Source organism: Neofelis nebulosa, chromosome 15 (genome assembly GCF_028018385.1).
Source record: "Neofelis nebulosa isolate mNeoNeb1 chromosome 15, mNeoNeb1.pri, whole genome shotgun sequence".
Classification (NCBI taxonomy): Eukaryota; Metazoa; Chordata; class Mammalia; order Carnivora; family Felidae; genus Neofelis; species Neofelis nebulosa.
The window spans coordinates 63,722,514-63,739,477 of record NC_080796.1 but is presented as its reverse complement, the minus strand read 5'-3'; the positions used below and the strand labels follow the sequence as shown (position 1 = coordinate 63,739,477).

Sequence of the window (16,964 nt, the reverse complement as noted above, 5' to 3'; positions counted from 1 at the left end):
CTCTCTCGCAAGAACTTCCTCTACCTTCAGCCCCCCAAAAAGTTGTTTTTTATTTCATTTCATTTGTCAGTTACCAAAAGATGAGTTATATAAGAAAAATGTTTGGTACTAATCTCAAGAAAGGACAAACATGTCAACTTCATTTTTAAGAATCGAGCCATTAATTAAGCATTTTTCTGCTTGCAGAGCGATTTAAATATTTTCCTCACTTAACCTCAACTACAAGAAATCCCCTCCCTCAAAACCTACCGGAAGAATGGCAACATATGCGATTCAATTTGATTCATCCTTGGTTTGAAAATGCAAGAAATATGAATACAGACTGAATATTTGATTTTGTTAAGCAATAACTATTACTTTTATAAGATGGTAACAATGGCAGTTCAATTATGTTTAAATAGTCTTTATCTTTCAGGTATACAAACTGAAATCTTTATGAAGACATAAGGCCTGAAATTTGCTTCACAATAATCCAATGGGTGGAGAGTGAAAGGAAGGTGGTAGGAGGGGTGCAGACAAAATAAAATTGGCCAGAAGGTGATTAATGTTGAATTTGGGTAGGAGAAACATGCAGTACATTATTCTATTACTGCAATGAGAAACTGAAAATTATCTGTGAAGGAATCAAAACCAAAACGAAACAAAACAAAACACTAGGCTCCAGCATTCTGCATCAGACTTAGATGTTCTTCAATCAAAAATCTGTGCAGAGCTGAAGTTACAAAACTTAACATTTACAACAAAGGAAAACAGGCTTCACGGGAATGCAAACAATAAAACAGTCCGTACGATAGTTGTCCACTCTATACAAACACAGAAAATGTAAACTGCTTGCCCGGCTTTGGCAAGGGCTTCAAATTGCCAAGTCAACAAATAAACCAACTGATTACAGTTATATGTTAAGATGAAAGCAGTAACGTAAAGTATCTTCATTATCAGCCTGGCTAACAAATATGTATTTGAGCTCTTTCATTCAACAGAATTAAGTTGTTTACAACACACACACACACACACACACACACACACACACACATACACACAGAGATACATATACTATGTGGTGAATGAAGGAGCTCAAATATATATTAATATTTAGAATACCCATTTTAAAGTATTTGTTAAGTCAAAGCAACAATTTTTTGAATGGACTGCAATTTCAATCTTAAGGAAGCAAAGCGTTTTTAAAGAGTTTTACTGAAATGTCTACTATGTGCCAGACACTGGTCTGGAACCCTCATTCACTTACCCCACGAGGTAGGCATTATTATCAACTTTATATAGATGAGGAAACTGAGGTTCTGAGAGGCTAACCACCTCCCGAACTCACATCTGTCCTAACTCTATATTACTTTCACTATACTGGGCAGGAAATTTGGGCATGTCACTTAACCTCTTTAAGCCACACGTGTATAATGAAGGAATGGAAATCCAAGATGCTTCTAAATCTAAAACTATAATTTTATGAAACCAAATCACATCACCAAATCATAATAGCAGCAATCCCTTCTATTCCCCAAATCCTACTTCAACCTCCCATGCAATCCTTTCATACTGAAGGAATTAAAACCCAATGCTCACAACAGGATGTCTCGTATACCTTGGCTGTAGCCTTGATATCCGTGATATTTACAAACCACTGCTTGCTGGCACGAATAACCACTGGTTTCTTAGTCCTCCAGTCATAGGGATAGCTGTGTACCAATTTCTCCTCTTTCAACAAATGTTTTGAAGCCTGAAGCATCTTTATAACTTTTAAAAAATCAATAACAATTTACATTAGAATTAAAAAGTACTATGAAAATCCTAATAGTTCTGTAATTCCCAGGGAGTACTAATCTGAACCAGTAGGTACCAGTTGGTAAGAGTAGCTATAGAGGCATAATCTGGGAATCTCTTGGCAAAAAAAAGCAGGGACTACAAAACCTTAAGTAGACTCTAAATTAAGCCATTCCCATGGCTCTTCATTCCAAAGGAAAGATAAATAGGATATATCTAAAATTCTACGTTTGAAACTCATAGCCATAATCTTTCATACCATGAATCTTAAAATGGTCTCCAAAGAATCCAAAAGAAACCAGCTATAGTGGGTTGAATTTATCCCCCCAAATGATATGTTCACATCCTAACCCTTAGTACTTGTGAATGTGACCATATTTGGAAATAGGGTCTTTGCAGATGTAATCAAGTTAAGATGAGGTCACATTGGATTAGAGTAGGCCCTGAATCCAATGACTAGTGTCCTAATAAGAGGGGAGGAGAGACACACAAGAGCAAAGGACTTGTGACAACGGAGGCAAAGATTAGAGTGATACCAAGGAAAGCTAAGGATAACCAGAAACCATCAGAAGCTAGGAAGAAACAAGGAAGGATTCTTCCATAGAGCATTCAGAGGGAGCAAGGCCCTGCCAAACCACTGATTTCAGACTTCTAGCCTCCGGAACTGTGAGAATAAATTTCTGTTGTTTTAAGCTGGTAGATTTATGGTAATTTGTTACAGTAGTTCCAGGAAAGTAATACACCATGTTTAATTAGCCTTAGTCTTAGTGTGGGCGAAGAAAGGTCTTAACAGTACCTGGTCCTTGGGTCTATAACTATAAAAAGTCAAAAAGACAAGTCAAGGCTGGAGGACCCCGAAGATCATAGTACATAAACAGCGCTGCACAGGGGATCAGTGATTTACAAGAGGGTTAGAAAAACAGTAGTGTCTGATACACGGTCAGCACCTAGCCTCAAGCTTGATTTTATTTCTCCACAAAACTAATACAGCCATAGCCATAAAATAACACCACTCCCTGTTGACTGCCCTGCTTTGCTTAAACAGAACAATTTTAAAGCAAAAGATGAACAAGTCCCAACTTCCATTTTAAACCATGCAGTAAAATAAAATACAATTTCAGATTTTTGTTACTAATGAGAGTGTAAGATGGGAGAAGAACCAGCAAAGCTTACTGCTGGCTGCTTTTCAGAAAATATCTATTTATCATAATAACACATACAATACTCACCCACATCTGTGCCCTCTTCAAGGACAGCCTTGTTTTCAAGTTCAGGACCTGCAACTTCTGTGAAAACTCCACCTTCATCCACTAAACAATCCTACAAAGGGTTATTTTCAACAACAAAGTACCAAGATATTTTATCTTATGACACTACCCGGCAAAACAATCTATATAAAACATGTCAGTACAGTCTTTCACTGCACTGAAAATCTGGATGCTTCTTAGTTAATACAAATTTGTGGATTCACACATTTAAACCACAAAAGGCAAATGTCTTTTTTGTTTTTGAGACACAGGGCGCGCACAAGCACACAAGCAGGGGAGGAGCAGAGGGAGAGCGAGAAAGAGAATCTTAATCAGGCTCCACGCAGCGGAAAAGTCTGACACAGAGTCTGACGCAGGGCCTTGATCTTACAACTGTGAGATCATGACCTAAGCCAAAATGAAGAATCAGATGCTTAACAGACTGTGCCACTCTGGCACCCCAAAAGGCACAATGTCTTATTAAAACAAATACCTGAAGTTTAATTAAAAAAAAAAAAGTAAGATCCTCAACAAAATATTAGCAAACTGAATCTAATAATACATTTTTAAAAAATCACACACCGTAATCATTTGAGATTTATTCCTGTATGCAAGTGTGGTTCAAGATTCACAAAACAACCAACATGGTGTCACATCAATAAGAGAAAGGATAAAAACCATTATGATCATTTCAACAGATGCAGAAAAAGCATCTGACAAAGTACAACATCCATTCACGATAAAAACCCTCTGTAAAGTAGTAAAGAAAACATACCTTAACATAATAAAGCCTGTGTATGAAAAACTCACAGCCAACAATGTACTCAATGGGGAACAACTGAGAGCTTTTCTCCTAAGGTCAGGAACAAGACAAGGAAGTCCACTCCCACCACTTTTATTCAACATAGCACTGGAAGTCCTAACCATAGCAATTAGACAACATAAAGAAAAGGCATCCAAATTGCTAAGAAAGAAATAACACTCTCATTATTTGCAGATGACATGATACTATATATATAAAACCTTAAAGACTCCACCCAAAAACTGCTAGAGCTGGTACATGAATGCAGTAAAGTCACAGGATACAAAATCAATGTACAGAAATCTGTTGCATTCCTATACACTAATGATGAAGCAGCAGAAAGTGAAATTAAGAAACCAATCCCATTTAAAATTGTACTAAAAATAATAAATTATCTAGGAATAAACTTAACCATAAGTGAAAGACCTGTCCTCTAAAAACTGTAAAACAGTGATGAAAGAAATTCAAGATGATGCCAAGAAATGGAAAGACATTCTATGTTCATGGGTTGGAAGAACAAATATTGTTAAAATGTCTATACTCCCCAAAACAATCTACAGATTTAATGCATTCTCTATCAAAATACCAACAGCATTTTTCACAGAACAAAAAATATTAAAATTTGTGTGGAACTACACCTAAGACCTCTAATAGCCAATGCAATCTTAAAAAAGAAAAACAGGGGCGCCTGGGTGGCTTAGTCGGTTAAGCGTCCAACTTTGGCTCAGGTCATGATCTCATGGTTCATAAGTTCAAGCACTGCATCGGGCTCTGTGCTGATAGCTCGGAGCCTAGAGCCTGCTTCGGATTCTGTGTCTCCCTCTCTCTGCCCCTCCCCCTCTAATGCTCCCTCTAATGTCTCTGTCTCTCTCCCTCTCTCTTAAAAATAAACATTAGAGGGGCGCCTGGGTGGCGCAGTCGGTTAAGCGTCCGACTTCAGCCAGGTCACGATCTCGCGGTCCATGAGTTCGAGCCCCGCGTCGGGCTCTGGGCTGATGGCTCGCAGCCTGGAGCCTGTTTTCGATTCTGTGTCTCCCTCTCTCTCTGCCCCTCCCCCGTTCATGCTCTGTCTCTCTCTGTCCCAAAAATAAATAAAAAACGTTGAAAAATAAATAAATAAATAAATAAATAAATAAATAAAAATAAACATTAGAAAAATTTTTAAAAAGAAAAACAAAACTGGAGGTATCACAATTCCAGATTTCAAGTTATGTTACAAAGTGATAGTAATTGTATGGTACTGGCATAAAAATAGACACATAGATGAATGGAATAGAACAGAAAACCCAGAAGTAAACTGACAATTATATAGTTAATTAATCTTCGACAAAGGAGGAATGAATATACCATGGGAAAAAGTCTCTTCAACGAATTTTTCCAGTTGGACAGTTACATGCAAAGTTATGAAACTGGACCACTTTCTTCCACCATACACAAAAACAAACTCAAAATGGATTAAAGACCTAAATGTAAGACCTGAAATCATAAAAATCTTTGAAGAGAACATAGGCAGTAACCTCTCTGACATTGACTGCAGCAACTTTTTTCTAGAGAGGTCTCTTGAGGCAAGGGAAACAAAAGCAAAAATAAACTATGGGGACTACACCAAAATAAAAAGTTTCTTCACAGAGAAGGAAACAACCAAAAAAAACTAAATGGCAAAATACTAAATGGGATAAGACACTTGTAAATGACATATCTGATAAAGGGTTAGTATCCAAAATATATGAAGAACTTATAAAACTCAACACCGCAAAAATAATCCAATTAAAAATGGGCAGAAGACATGAACAGACATTTCTCCAAAGAAGACATCCAGATGGGCAAAAGACATGAAAAGATGCTCAACATCACTCATCATCAGGGAAATGCAAATCAAAACTACAAAGAGGTATCACTGCACAACTATCAGAATGGCTAAAATCAAAACACAAGAAACAACAAGTGTTGGCAAAGACATGGAGAAAAAGGAACCCTCGTGCATTGTTAGTAGAAATGCAAACCTGTGCAGCCACTGTGGAAACAGTATGGAGTTTCCTCAAAATGTTAAAAACAGAACTACCCTATAATCTGGTAATCACACTACTGAGTATTTACCCAAAAACATTAAAAAAAAACACGAATTCAGGAGCGCCTGGGTGGCTCAGTACACACACACACACACACACACACACACACACACACACACACACACTGGAATATTATTCAGCCATAAAAAAGAATGAAATCTTGCCATTTATAACAACACGGATGTATCTACAGTATAATGGTAAGCAAAATAAGTCAGTCAAAAAAGACAAATACCATATGATCTCACTCATATGTGGAATCTAAGAAACAAACAAAAGGCAAAAAGAGAGAGAGACACCAAGAAACAGACTCTTAACTACTGAGAACAAACTGATGGTTACCAGAGGGGAGGGGGGAGGAGGGGATGGAGGAAATAGGGGTGGGGATTAAAGAGTACACTTTTGATAATGAAAAATAAAATAATTTTTTAAAAAGTTAAATATACTAAAAATACCTTTAACTTGGTCTCTATTAATGTCCAGATCAATTGTAATGTACATATATTGTGCTGACTTTGGGACTCACTTTTAACTAAAGGAAAAAACTCCCTAAGTAACTGACATGTATAACATAAATTTAAAGAGGACTGTTTAAAAACAAACTGCTCTTTCAAACAGAAAGAGAAAAAATTCTCCCCATTTAATACGTATTTTTCAATTCTAATTCTGTGATTTTGTGTTAATTCTCCAAAACCTTTCTCAATTAGTATGAATTAACGAGGCATTAGGGTACTGAACAAACCCGAGCATTTCACAACTTAATTGTGACAAAAATGATTGCTTATCACCAAAACATAAAGATGTTAATTAGGATTTATCACTTTAATTCTACAAAAGCAACAATTAAAAAGGAAAGAAAAGAGGAAAAGTACCGTGGACAGGTTGTGTTGAGAAGCTACACTGTAATCTTCCATACCATGGGCTGGGGCTGTGTGAACCAACCCTGTTCCTTTTGTCATGGTCACATGATTTGCAGGTAAAAGAGGAGAGGCTTTACCAGGAATTAAAGGATGAGTACAAGTACCATTTTCCAAATCTACACCTGTGGGGAAAAAAACCATAATTAAGAATTATCTTACGTAACAATGTTTCTACCCCTTTAAGAGTAGCAAGAGAGTAGCAAGTGAAAAGTGCAGGATCTTCCAGGCACCTGGGTGGCTCAGTCAATTAAGTGTCCGATTCTTGATTTTTGGCTCAGGATATGATCTCACCATCGTTGAGAATGAGCCCCACGTTGTACTCAGTGTGGAGCACAAAGCCTGCTTGGAATTCTCTCTCCTCTCACTGCCCCTCCCCTGCTCATTCTCCCTCTCTTTCAAAATAAATAAATAAACTTCAATTAAAAAAAAAAAAAAAAAGAGGGGTGCCTGCGTGGCTAAGTCAGTTAGGCTTTTGACTTTGGCTCGGGTCATAATCTCACGGTCCATGAGTTCGAGCCCCACATCGGGCTCTATGTTGACGGCTCAGAGTCTGGAGCCTGCTTCAGATTCTGTGTCTCCCTCTCTCTTTCTCTCTCTCAAGAAAAATAAACATTAAAACAAATTAAAAGAAAAAAAAAGAAAAGTGCAGGATCTGGAACAAGACTGGCCTCAAACTTGGCTTCCCTTTTTACTTGCACTGTGACCTTTAGGAACCTATAGTATGTAGAAAATTACAGTTCCCATCTCAGAGGGTTGCCATGAGGATAAATTGAGGTAATACATTTTAAGTATTTGGGGCACTCAGCACAATAACTGCCACACAGTAAATGATTTAAAATATTAGCAATTATTGGGGCACCTGGGTGGCTCAGTCGGTTAAGCGTCCGACTTCGGCTCAGGTCATGATCTCGCCGCCTATGGGTTCGAGCCCCGCGTCAGGCTCTGGGTTGACAGCTCAGAGCCTGGAGCCTGCTTCAGATTCTGTGTCTCCCTCTCTCTCTGACTCTCCCCCATTCATGCTCTGTCTCTCTCTCAAAAATAAACATTAAAAAAATCAAAAATAAATAAAAATAAAAATAAAATATTAGCAATTATTATAACAGACAACACAAATGAGCCCAAGATTTCTCTAACTTATGTACAGCTATGCACCTTTTGGAATATAAGGACAAAGAAATTAGAACAGATCAATGACCAACAGGTTCTAACACTATCTCTATGGGAATTAACTGTTGTTGCTTTTCATAATGTTACCCTAAAAAGGTAAGAGATGATAAATAATACCTAACAGTCAGTAGGTACCTACCATGTACTGGGTTCAACATAAATTCTTACTTCATCTTCATAATACTACCAAACACCTAATATTATCTGCAATTTATAAATCAGAAAACAAGAAAATGTAGGCAATATGCCTGGTGTTACATGGCTAATAAATGATTGAATCCAACTTCCAAAGCAAGTATGACTCTAACATTCTGTATAACCTCAGCCCTTTTTTTTTTTTTTTTTTTTTTTTAAATTTTTTTATTTTTTTCAAGGTTGTTTATTTTTGGGACAGAGAGAGACAGAGCATGAACGGGGGAGGGGCAGAGAGAGAGGGAGACACAGAATCGGAAACAGGCTCCAGGCTCCGAGCCATCAGCCCAGAGCCTGACGCGGGGCTCGAACTCACGGACCGCGAGATCGTGACCTGGCTGAAGTCGGACGCTTAAGTGACTGCGCCACCCAGGCGCCCCGACCCCAGCCCTTTTAATAATACATCGTATCCACCATCTGTCAATTTTTCCACACTATCAGTAATGTTTCTCACCTTTACTGCTTCTTGACTTGGATTCTATAAATTAATCTTTCATATGCTCTAAAAACAACAGAAATAATTAAGTCCCCAAACTTTAAAAAGATTACCTGGTTCTACTTATGTATTTACCAAGATGTACTAGGTAAGTCTGTTAAGTCTATCTACTCTTCAATAATTAAAGAAATTTCAATGGTCCCCTTACTCCTAAGATCTTTCCCACAAATCATCCTTCATCTTTCTAAACTAAATAATATTAACTTAAAAAAAAAAAAATCTGTCCTCACAGAGCAATGTCTCCACTTTTATGATCCTTCCTTTCTGGCTGTAGAGGAATAAGACGTAACCGATTCAATATCACCAAAAGAATACAAATCTTTTAACTTTAACATTTCATAGATAGCCCTGTTGCTGATTTCATTTTGATTATAACAGAATACGACTAAAAAGGCTTGAGAAAAATTAACATTCCCTTATAACTGATGGCAATGAACTCCCTTTTCTGAAAATAAATCACAAGTTCTCCTCACTGTTGGACTTGGATGACTTGGCATTTTATTCCTAGAAAATACTTAAATTACTAGGAAAAACTTGAATACTTCAGGATACATGTTTTCCAAGATAATTCATAATGCTGTCAATGAAGAGAATTGTTAATATTGATTTTTTCACTTTGATTCCTTTCTTTAAGTTAGATTTGCAAGTAAGACAAGTCCCTGTGGCCCTACGTTGTACTTGTCAAGCATTTTTAGTATGGAAATGAAAGGTTTAGGGCAAAGTAAACTTCACCCATTAACCTTCCTTTATCTCCATCCTTAGTGTATCTGCCAGTCAATATTCTCTCTCCCCTCCCAACAAAGATCTTTGGTCAATAAGGAACAATTTATATTTTTCTGTAAAGAAAAGCTATCCTACACAAGTTATTACATTTTAGCTGTTCAACATTCCTCCCACTTTAATAAGTTAATAAGCTATCCGTCATCAGTTTATTTGCCGCAGATGAGAAGTGTACCTACTCCTCTAAAATGTGGTGGCTCAAAACGGCAACCCAATAATTCTCTGACGTAATAATTTGAAACAATTATCCAATCTAACCTGAGTACCTTCAAACACCTCATGGGAATGCCATTCAGCTTCTGCAACAACATCTAACTTTTCAGTGAAATCTGTACTACCTTCTGTGCTTAAAAAAGGGATAGGAGAGGGTTATGGGGTAAAGAATATGCTGGATCCTCTAACTTACTTACGGCACCAACAAGGACCAAATAGTATTAAATACCAAACATTTTGTAGCTTCTTTCCTGCTTTTGACATAAAACCCTCTTATTTTTGTTAAGACCGCTTCAACTTCTAATTGGCCTGCACCTAAAATGATACATTTAGGTCTGTGGCCATACCACCCTGAACACGCCCAATCTCGTCTAAAATGATGCATTTAGAGGGCTTCTTTATTTGACTAGGCAATCTTTCCATTTCGGGGTATCTCTACTCATCCTACTCATGTGATTTTTCTCTTTAAGTAAGAAATTCAAGGAACGCAAAGATGTATCATCCCTAAAGATAAAAGGTAATTTTAAACTTCCCTAGATTTTGGGGTGCCCTGGGTGGCTCAGTTGATTAAGTGTCCAACTTCGGCTCAGGTCAGGATCTCACAGTTCATGAGTTCAAGCCCTGCATTGGGCTCTGAGCTTTCAGGAGCCTGCTTTGGATTCTGTGTCTCCCTTTTTCTCTGTGCCTCCCCTGCTCATGCTCTGTCTCTCTCTCTCTCAAAAATAAACATTAAAATAAATTAAAATAAATAAATGGACTTCCCTAGATTTTAGTAATTATATTTCAAAATCAATCAATACTTCAGAAGTTACAAATTACAGCTTACTAAGGATTCTTTTGACAGAAGAACAATCTCAGGAATAATTTTCTGAATTTATTAAATTTCCTCATTAAAATCATATACCAAAAAATAAACATATTTAATTCCTTCCCTGTGTCTCTGATTAAATCAGATAACAAGAATTTTTGGTGACTCGATTTTGAGTAAAATTTTATTTTTTTGTTTTTAATTTTTAAGAAATTTTTATTGTAGGTAGGCTCCATGCCCAACGTGGGGCTTGAACTCATGACCCTGAGATCAAGAGTCACATGCTCTACTGACTGAGCCAGGAGGCATCCTTTGAATAAAATTTTAAAAGGATACTTGTACATTCTACATAGTACAAAGGACATTTATCTAATTTTTCTTTAGGTGTTTGCCAGATATACTGTTAGTGTTTTTGTTAATGTTCATATTTTCTAGACTCTTATCACATTTAATATATATTTTCCTTCAGTGTAATCAGTGTGAAATATATTCTACAAAAACAGAGGCCATATCTGTTTCAATTTAAAATGAGAAATGTTCAGCCAAATACTAAACTCAAATCAAATGGATACTCTGATGACTGTGATGGTCAGAGTATCTATAAATCTTCACCTGAAAATGTTGAAATAACTTCAAGTGTTGTTTCCAAAACAGAAGCAATGGATGTTACTTTATCTGCAGCAAGTATGTACAGGTCCCCAGATTTGGAACATTTCACAACAGCATACCTAAAATAAAATTTTAGGAGAAAATTACTAATAATGAAAAAGAAAAGCCACAGGTATTTTATTTATTTATTTTTTTTTTATTTAGTTTTATTTATTTATTTTTTCAACGTTTTTTATTTATTTTTGGGACAGAGAGAGACAGAGCATGAACGGGGGAGGGGCAGAGAGAGAGGGAGACACAGAATCGGAAACAGGCTCCAGGCTCCAAGCCGTCAGCCCAGAGCCTGACGCGGGGCTCGAACTCACGGACCGCGAGATCGTGACCTGGCTGAAGTCGGACGCTTAACCGACTGCGCCACCCAGGCGCCCCAAGCCACAGGTATTTTAAATGTTTTACATCATTTTAGGAAAACTAACTTCAAAATTAAAAAAAAGCACTACTTTCAAAGAACTTCATCCCTTACATTTGTTTTCCAAAAAAGCTGCACGTGAGGTCTTAAATGGAATCATCTAAAGCTTAATAAAACCTATATGAACAGGGGCGCCTGGGTGGCTTGGTCGGTTAAGCGTCCGACTTCGGCTCAGGTCATGATCTCACGGTCCGTGAGTTCGAGCCCCGCGTCAGGCTCTGTGCTGACAGCTCAGAGCCTGGAGCCTGCTTCCGATTCTGTGTCTCCCTCTCTCTCTGACCCTCCCCCATTCATGCTCTGTCTCTCTCTGTCTCAAAAATAAATAAACGTTAAAAAAAAAAAAAAAACCTATATGAACACAATAACTATGTTATAATTCACCGAATTTTAAGAGAACAATGATAAAATAAATCCAAAATAATGCTAATGATGAAACTGCTCCTATTTGTGGATAGAACAAAAAATATAGAAATAAACTTACTTTGAGTCTGGCATATAACAAACAGCTTGATTGGCAGGAATTGTCCAAGGCTGGGTAGTCCAGACTAAAAAACTAACAGGAGATGAACCATCTGTGAAAACAAAATTTTAATTTTTTTTTTTAATGTTTATTCATTTTTGAGAGAGACAGAACATGAGCGGGGAAGGGGCAGAGAGACAGGGAGACAACAGAATCCAAAGCAGGCTCCAGGCTCTGAACTGTCAGCACAGAGCCTGACGCGGGGCTCTGACGCTTGAACTCACAAACTGTGAGATCATGACCCGAGCTGAAGTTGGACGCTCTACCGACTGAGCCACCCAGGCACCCCTGTGAAAATAAAATTTTAAATATGCTACCAAATGTTACAATTCTGTAACTTGAATAAATTTCAAGCAATGAATAAATCTTACCTATGAGAGATACCAACTTGGGAGAAGGTTTCAAGAGAGGGAATTTTACATATATTGAGCGACTGACATGTTCAGGATTATACTCAAGTTCTGCTTCAGCCAATGCAGTCCTAAGGTTTAAGAATATTACGTATAAATATTTGAAGGCCTCACAAAATTCTCCACTTTCACTACCAAAAACACATACATACCTTGATGAAGGAGACCAAAACACAGGTTTGTAAGATCGATAAATCAAGCCCTATGAAAGACAAATACATATGAAAGCTGGAATTTTGTAACACATTATTTAACATACTCAAAGAAAAAAAATACTTCATTACCTTCTCATACATTTGGTAGAAAAGTCTCAACTGTTTGGCCTCATATTTTCCATCAAATGTATAGTAGCAATTATTCCAATCTGCCATTATTCCCCAACGAATAAATGCTGATCTCTGTTTCTCAATTGCTGCTTCAGCAAATGATCTAGCTAAAAAACAAATTTAAGAAAGACAAAAAAAAAAAAAAAAAAAAGCATCTGAAAACCAATAAATTCAAACTCTTTTTTTTTAATGTTTATTTTTTTTGAGAGAGAGAGAGAGCGAGCAAGTGAGCGAGTGAACAAGCCGGGGAAGGGCTTCCAGTACAAAGCATGATGTGGGGTTCAAACTCACGACCGTGAGATCACGACCTGAGCCAGAACCAAGAGTTGGATGCTCAACCAACTGAGCCACCCAGGAGCCCCAATAAATTCAAACTCTTAAAGATGGTTTAGTATGTAGGTCTCTAAAAGCAGGTATTGTACATAGTATACAGTACAAAATGTATATAATAGGGAAATTATTTTGAAAGTTAAAGGTGTCTAGACGATAACTAAAACAAATTCTAGAATTAATTAGAATTTCAAAACTATTCTTTAGACTTTATACAATGAACTTTACATTTAGAAAAAATAAACTGGAAAAATTATTTTTCGTATTTCTTAATTTGGGAAAAGGTAAGAGTAATTTTTATTTCATTATACACAGAAAAAGTAATCAGTACATCTAGTTTAGGCCATTAACACGAAGATGTTTCACAGTGATGTCAAAAATCTTCACCATCATATCTAAATACATGATAATTTAAGAACAGAAGATTCCTCCCTCACCCAGCTACTAAAGGATCAAATAAGAGATTAATTTAAAAAATATATATGCATTTTAGAATTGACTTTTAGTCTAGCACCTGAAATAGGTCAACAAACTCCAGCTAGGAAAGTAAATAAAAACACTGACCACAATAATTTCACAAAATATGAACATCAAAAAATTGGAAAATGTACGTGGAAATGCTCACAAACCTTTCCTCAGTCTCTGAACGTAAGTTCTCACAAAAGTCACTTAAATGAGATCTGAATTTTCTGTAACAAAAACTGGTTTCTAATAGATACCATTATAACCAAAAAAACCAAAACCAAAAAACAACAGAAAGTCTCTTTGATTAAGTCCTGACTTTTCCTAGGGACCAGTGTTTATGAATAACCATTTAAAAAAAGAAATAGGGATTATTTACCTTTTTCCCTAATTTCTACAGCTGAAAGATTCTGAGCTTTTCCACCAAGTTCTGACAATACTTTTATTTCAATGGGTAACCCATGACAATCCCAGCCTGGCACAAAATGTATTTTGGAACCTCTCATCATATGGTATCGATTGGCTATATCCTTCAAAATCTGCAAAGATAAAATGATAATCATCATTCACACATAAAGCACGTGGCCTACCATTACATTACTTTAATGTCATTGTAAAACACTGGGAAAGCCCAATTTTAAAAAGATTTACATAAACAAAATAACCTATTAAATCTGTTAACTCAAGTTCTACATAAACACAAAAGTAACAGATATTTGAAGTTTAAAAGTGCCATTAACTCCAGAAAACAAATCACATAAAAGGTTTCAAAGTGAAAAACATTATGCCCAGAATTATTAATTTGTCAAGTTGGAATATGCAGAAAAGCAGGCTATACCACCTTCTTAAGAAACAATTTTGACTTCTTAAAAACCAGAGGGTAAAAGTAAGTCAGTTATAAATTTGCTTTACTCATACTAAAAGCATTAACATGAAAAATCCAATATCATTTATATTCAGCTTAGAAACAGTATATAATCAATGCAGAATTTATAATGCACCCAGAGTATGGAATATCACAGTTAACTCTTTCTTTCATTGACAGAACCCTTATTAAAACACTAGACCTTCACTAGGTATAGTTCTATAACTGATTTCTCTTCTTAGTTCATTTTAGATACTAGAGGGCAGCCTTTTAAAACATGTATTACCATTACAAAATGGAAGATCAAAGGCAAAGGATAGATTTGGCTCCAAACTCAATTTCCTTCTTCCCAAAAGGAAATAATGCAGTCGTCCAGAAAATTACTTCCTCCTTTCCACATTTATCAAAATTAGAAAAGATATTACACATTCCTCCCACACCTTCCCCCACTTAAAACTCTAACTCTCAAACTTCTTACCTAGGGGCAAGAGGAAGACCTGTGATCTGGGTGGTTATCACTGGACATAAAAAGTCATCTAATTACATGCACTTAAGATTTGTGTACTTTACAGTAGGTATATTATTTAAATCAACCAATATATAAATAACCCCCTTCCCACTTATTCTTTTTTGAAATTATTTTGATTATCTGTCCCTTCCCAGTAAAATATAAACTCCTTAAAACTCCATCTGTCTTCTTCACCAGTAAACTCCCAGCATTTAGAATGGCGTCTGGCACCATTCTACAAATATTGGTTGAAGAAATATTGGTTGAATGCATGCACATATGCTCTAGACTCTATGTATGTCTTATATAGTAGTCACTAGCCACCAGTGGCTACTGAGCAATTGAAAACATTGCTAGTCCAAATTGAGATGTACTGTAAATATAAAATATATATCAGATTTCAAATAGTACAAAAAAAGAATGTGAAATATCTCAAAACAAGTTTTAGAGAGGCTGTATGTCAAAAGATACCTTAGATATGTTGACCTAAATATAATATTAAAAGAAGGTTCATCTGTTTCTTCTGACTTCTTTTTTATGGGGCTACTAAAAAGTTTTAACTTACCTATAGAGCTTACATTGTAGCTTGCATCACTTCTAATGAACAGTGCTGTTTTTGATCATATTAACACAATAGAATCATTTGGGCTACTAATTAAGAATGTCCCTATTAAGGAAAGGTCTATGTGAAGCCTGTGGTAAAAGGAACAGCAGGGACGCAGTAAGAATGTTTTACTAGTTCCTCAGTATCAGATTACGCTCCTCTCCAAACAAGTTCCTCCATTATGTTTAAGAACCTTCGGACCCTTTTGCTCATGATAACCCTGTCCTCATTTTTCCTTTTGTTTTTCATTTTCCTTTCATAATATTCATCTATTCCTTTATTTAATAAACAAAGTTTTGAATGCCTACTATGTGCTAAGAACTGTTCTGGGAACCTAGAGTAGGATAACAAACAGGGTCCTTCCAACGAAGGAAGACAGAAAATAAATACATTCATATTAAGAAAAAAGCAAGGTAAAGGTCAGAAAACAGCATGTGAGGTGGGGGAGGTGGGGGTGGTGGTACTATTTTAAAGGAAGGTCAGTAAAACCTGATGAGATGGCATCTGCACAGAGACATGAAGAAAATGAGAAAGTGAGTCATTTGAGTATCTGGGAAGTGCATTCCATGGCGAGAAAGCCAGCAAGACTACACAGGGGATGTCTGAGGAAAAACAGGAACTGTTCCTCCTCCAGGTCTTTGACGGAACCTCCAACTATGCACATAAGAGGTGGATTTGCACGGTGCCTCAGGTTTTTAGAGAATAACTCCTTCTCTACCCTCAATCCGTGTGGAGCTCACTCGCCTCTATTCCAGCTCCAAGGGTGAACACATAATCCATTGTGGCCTTCAACATATTCTATCCCCACCTCCAAAATGACTGATTCAGGGATAGACCTGTGCCTCAAATCAGGACAAGGAGATTCAATTCCAGGACTTTTGTAAGAATTACTGGGGAAGAGAAGATAGAAGAATGTAATCCTATAAATGCTGGGAAATGTGTGGGGTGGAAATGGGGGTATGGGGACCACCAAAGGGGGATACCATGCTTAAGAGTGAAACACAGAGAGAAACCAACTCTGATAGTATCTGAGTCCCTGGGTCCGGCCATGAAAGGAGCTAGAACTATCTCTGAACTCTACAATTAAAATACCTAACAAATTCTCTTTTTTGCTTAATACCATCAAGAGTTGTCTTTCTATCCCTAAGAACCCAAACAATGTGGAACAACAGAGTTTTGTTTTGTATTTTTGTTATTACAACTTATGATCTTACTGGGGATACTAAAAACAGGAGATTAGACTATCTTTCTTAAATTAAAGTGTCTTAATTCTTTGAGCATATGCAGCAGAAAGTTCCACAAGACAAATGGATAAATAATAAATGGACAAATTTTTAAATATTTAAAACAGAGAAAACAACCTAAAAGGAGTAACTTTAAAACAAAGATAA

At 36.6% G+C, this 16,964-nt stretch overlaps 1 protein-coding gene across 1 annotated transcript in view; it reads right to left on the bottom strand.

Annotated features, from left to right (window-relative positions):
• Positions 1–16,964, bottom strand: part of IARS2 (isoleucyl-tRNA synthetase 2, mitochondrial) — a 66,200-nt gene that overhangs the window by 32,277 nt on the left and 16,959 nt on the right. The window contains exons 3-11 of the mRNA XM_058700595.1: positions 13,976–14,135; positions 12,763–12,911; positions 12,631–12,680; positions 12,440–12,549; positions 12,030–12,120; positions 11,083–11,198; positions 6,767–6,936; positions 3,006–3,096; positions 1,598–1,749 (exon numbers count right to left, since the gene is read on the bottom strand). Coding sequence (XP_058556578.1) covers positions 1,598–1,749; positions 3,006–3,096; positions 6,767–6,936; positions 11,083–11,198; positions 12,030–12,120; positions 12,440–12,549; positions 12,631–12,680; positions 12,763–12,911; positions 13,976–14,135 — 1,089 coding nt within the window. The remainder of the gene's footprint in view (positions 1–1,597; positions 1,750–3,005; positions 3,097–6,766; positions 6,937–11,082; positions 11,199–12,029; positions 12,121–12,439; positions 12,550–12,630; positions 12,681–12,762; positions 12,912–13,975; positions 14,136–16,964) is intronic.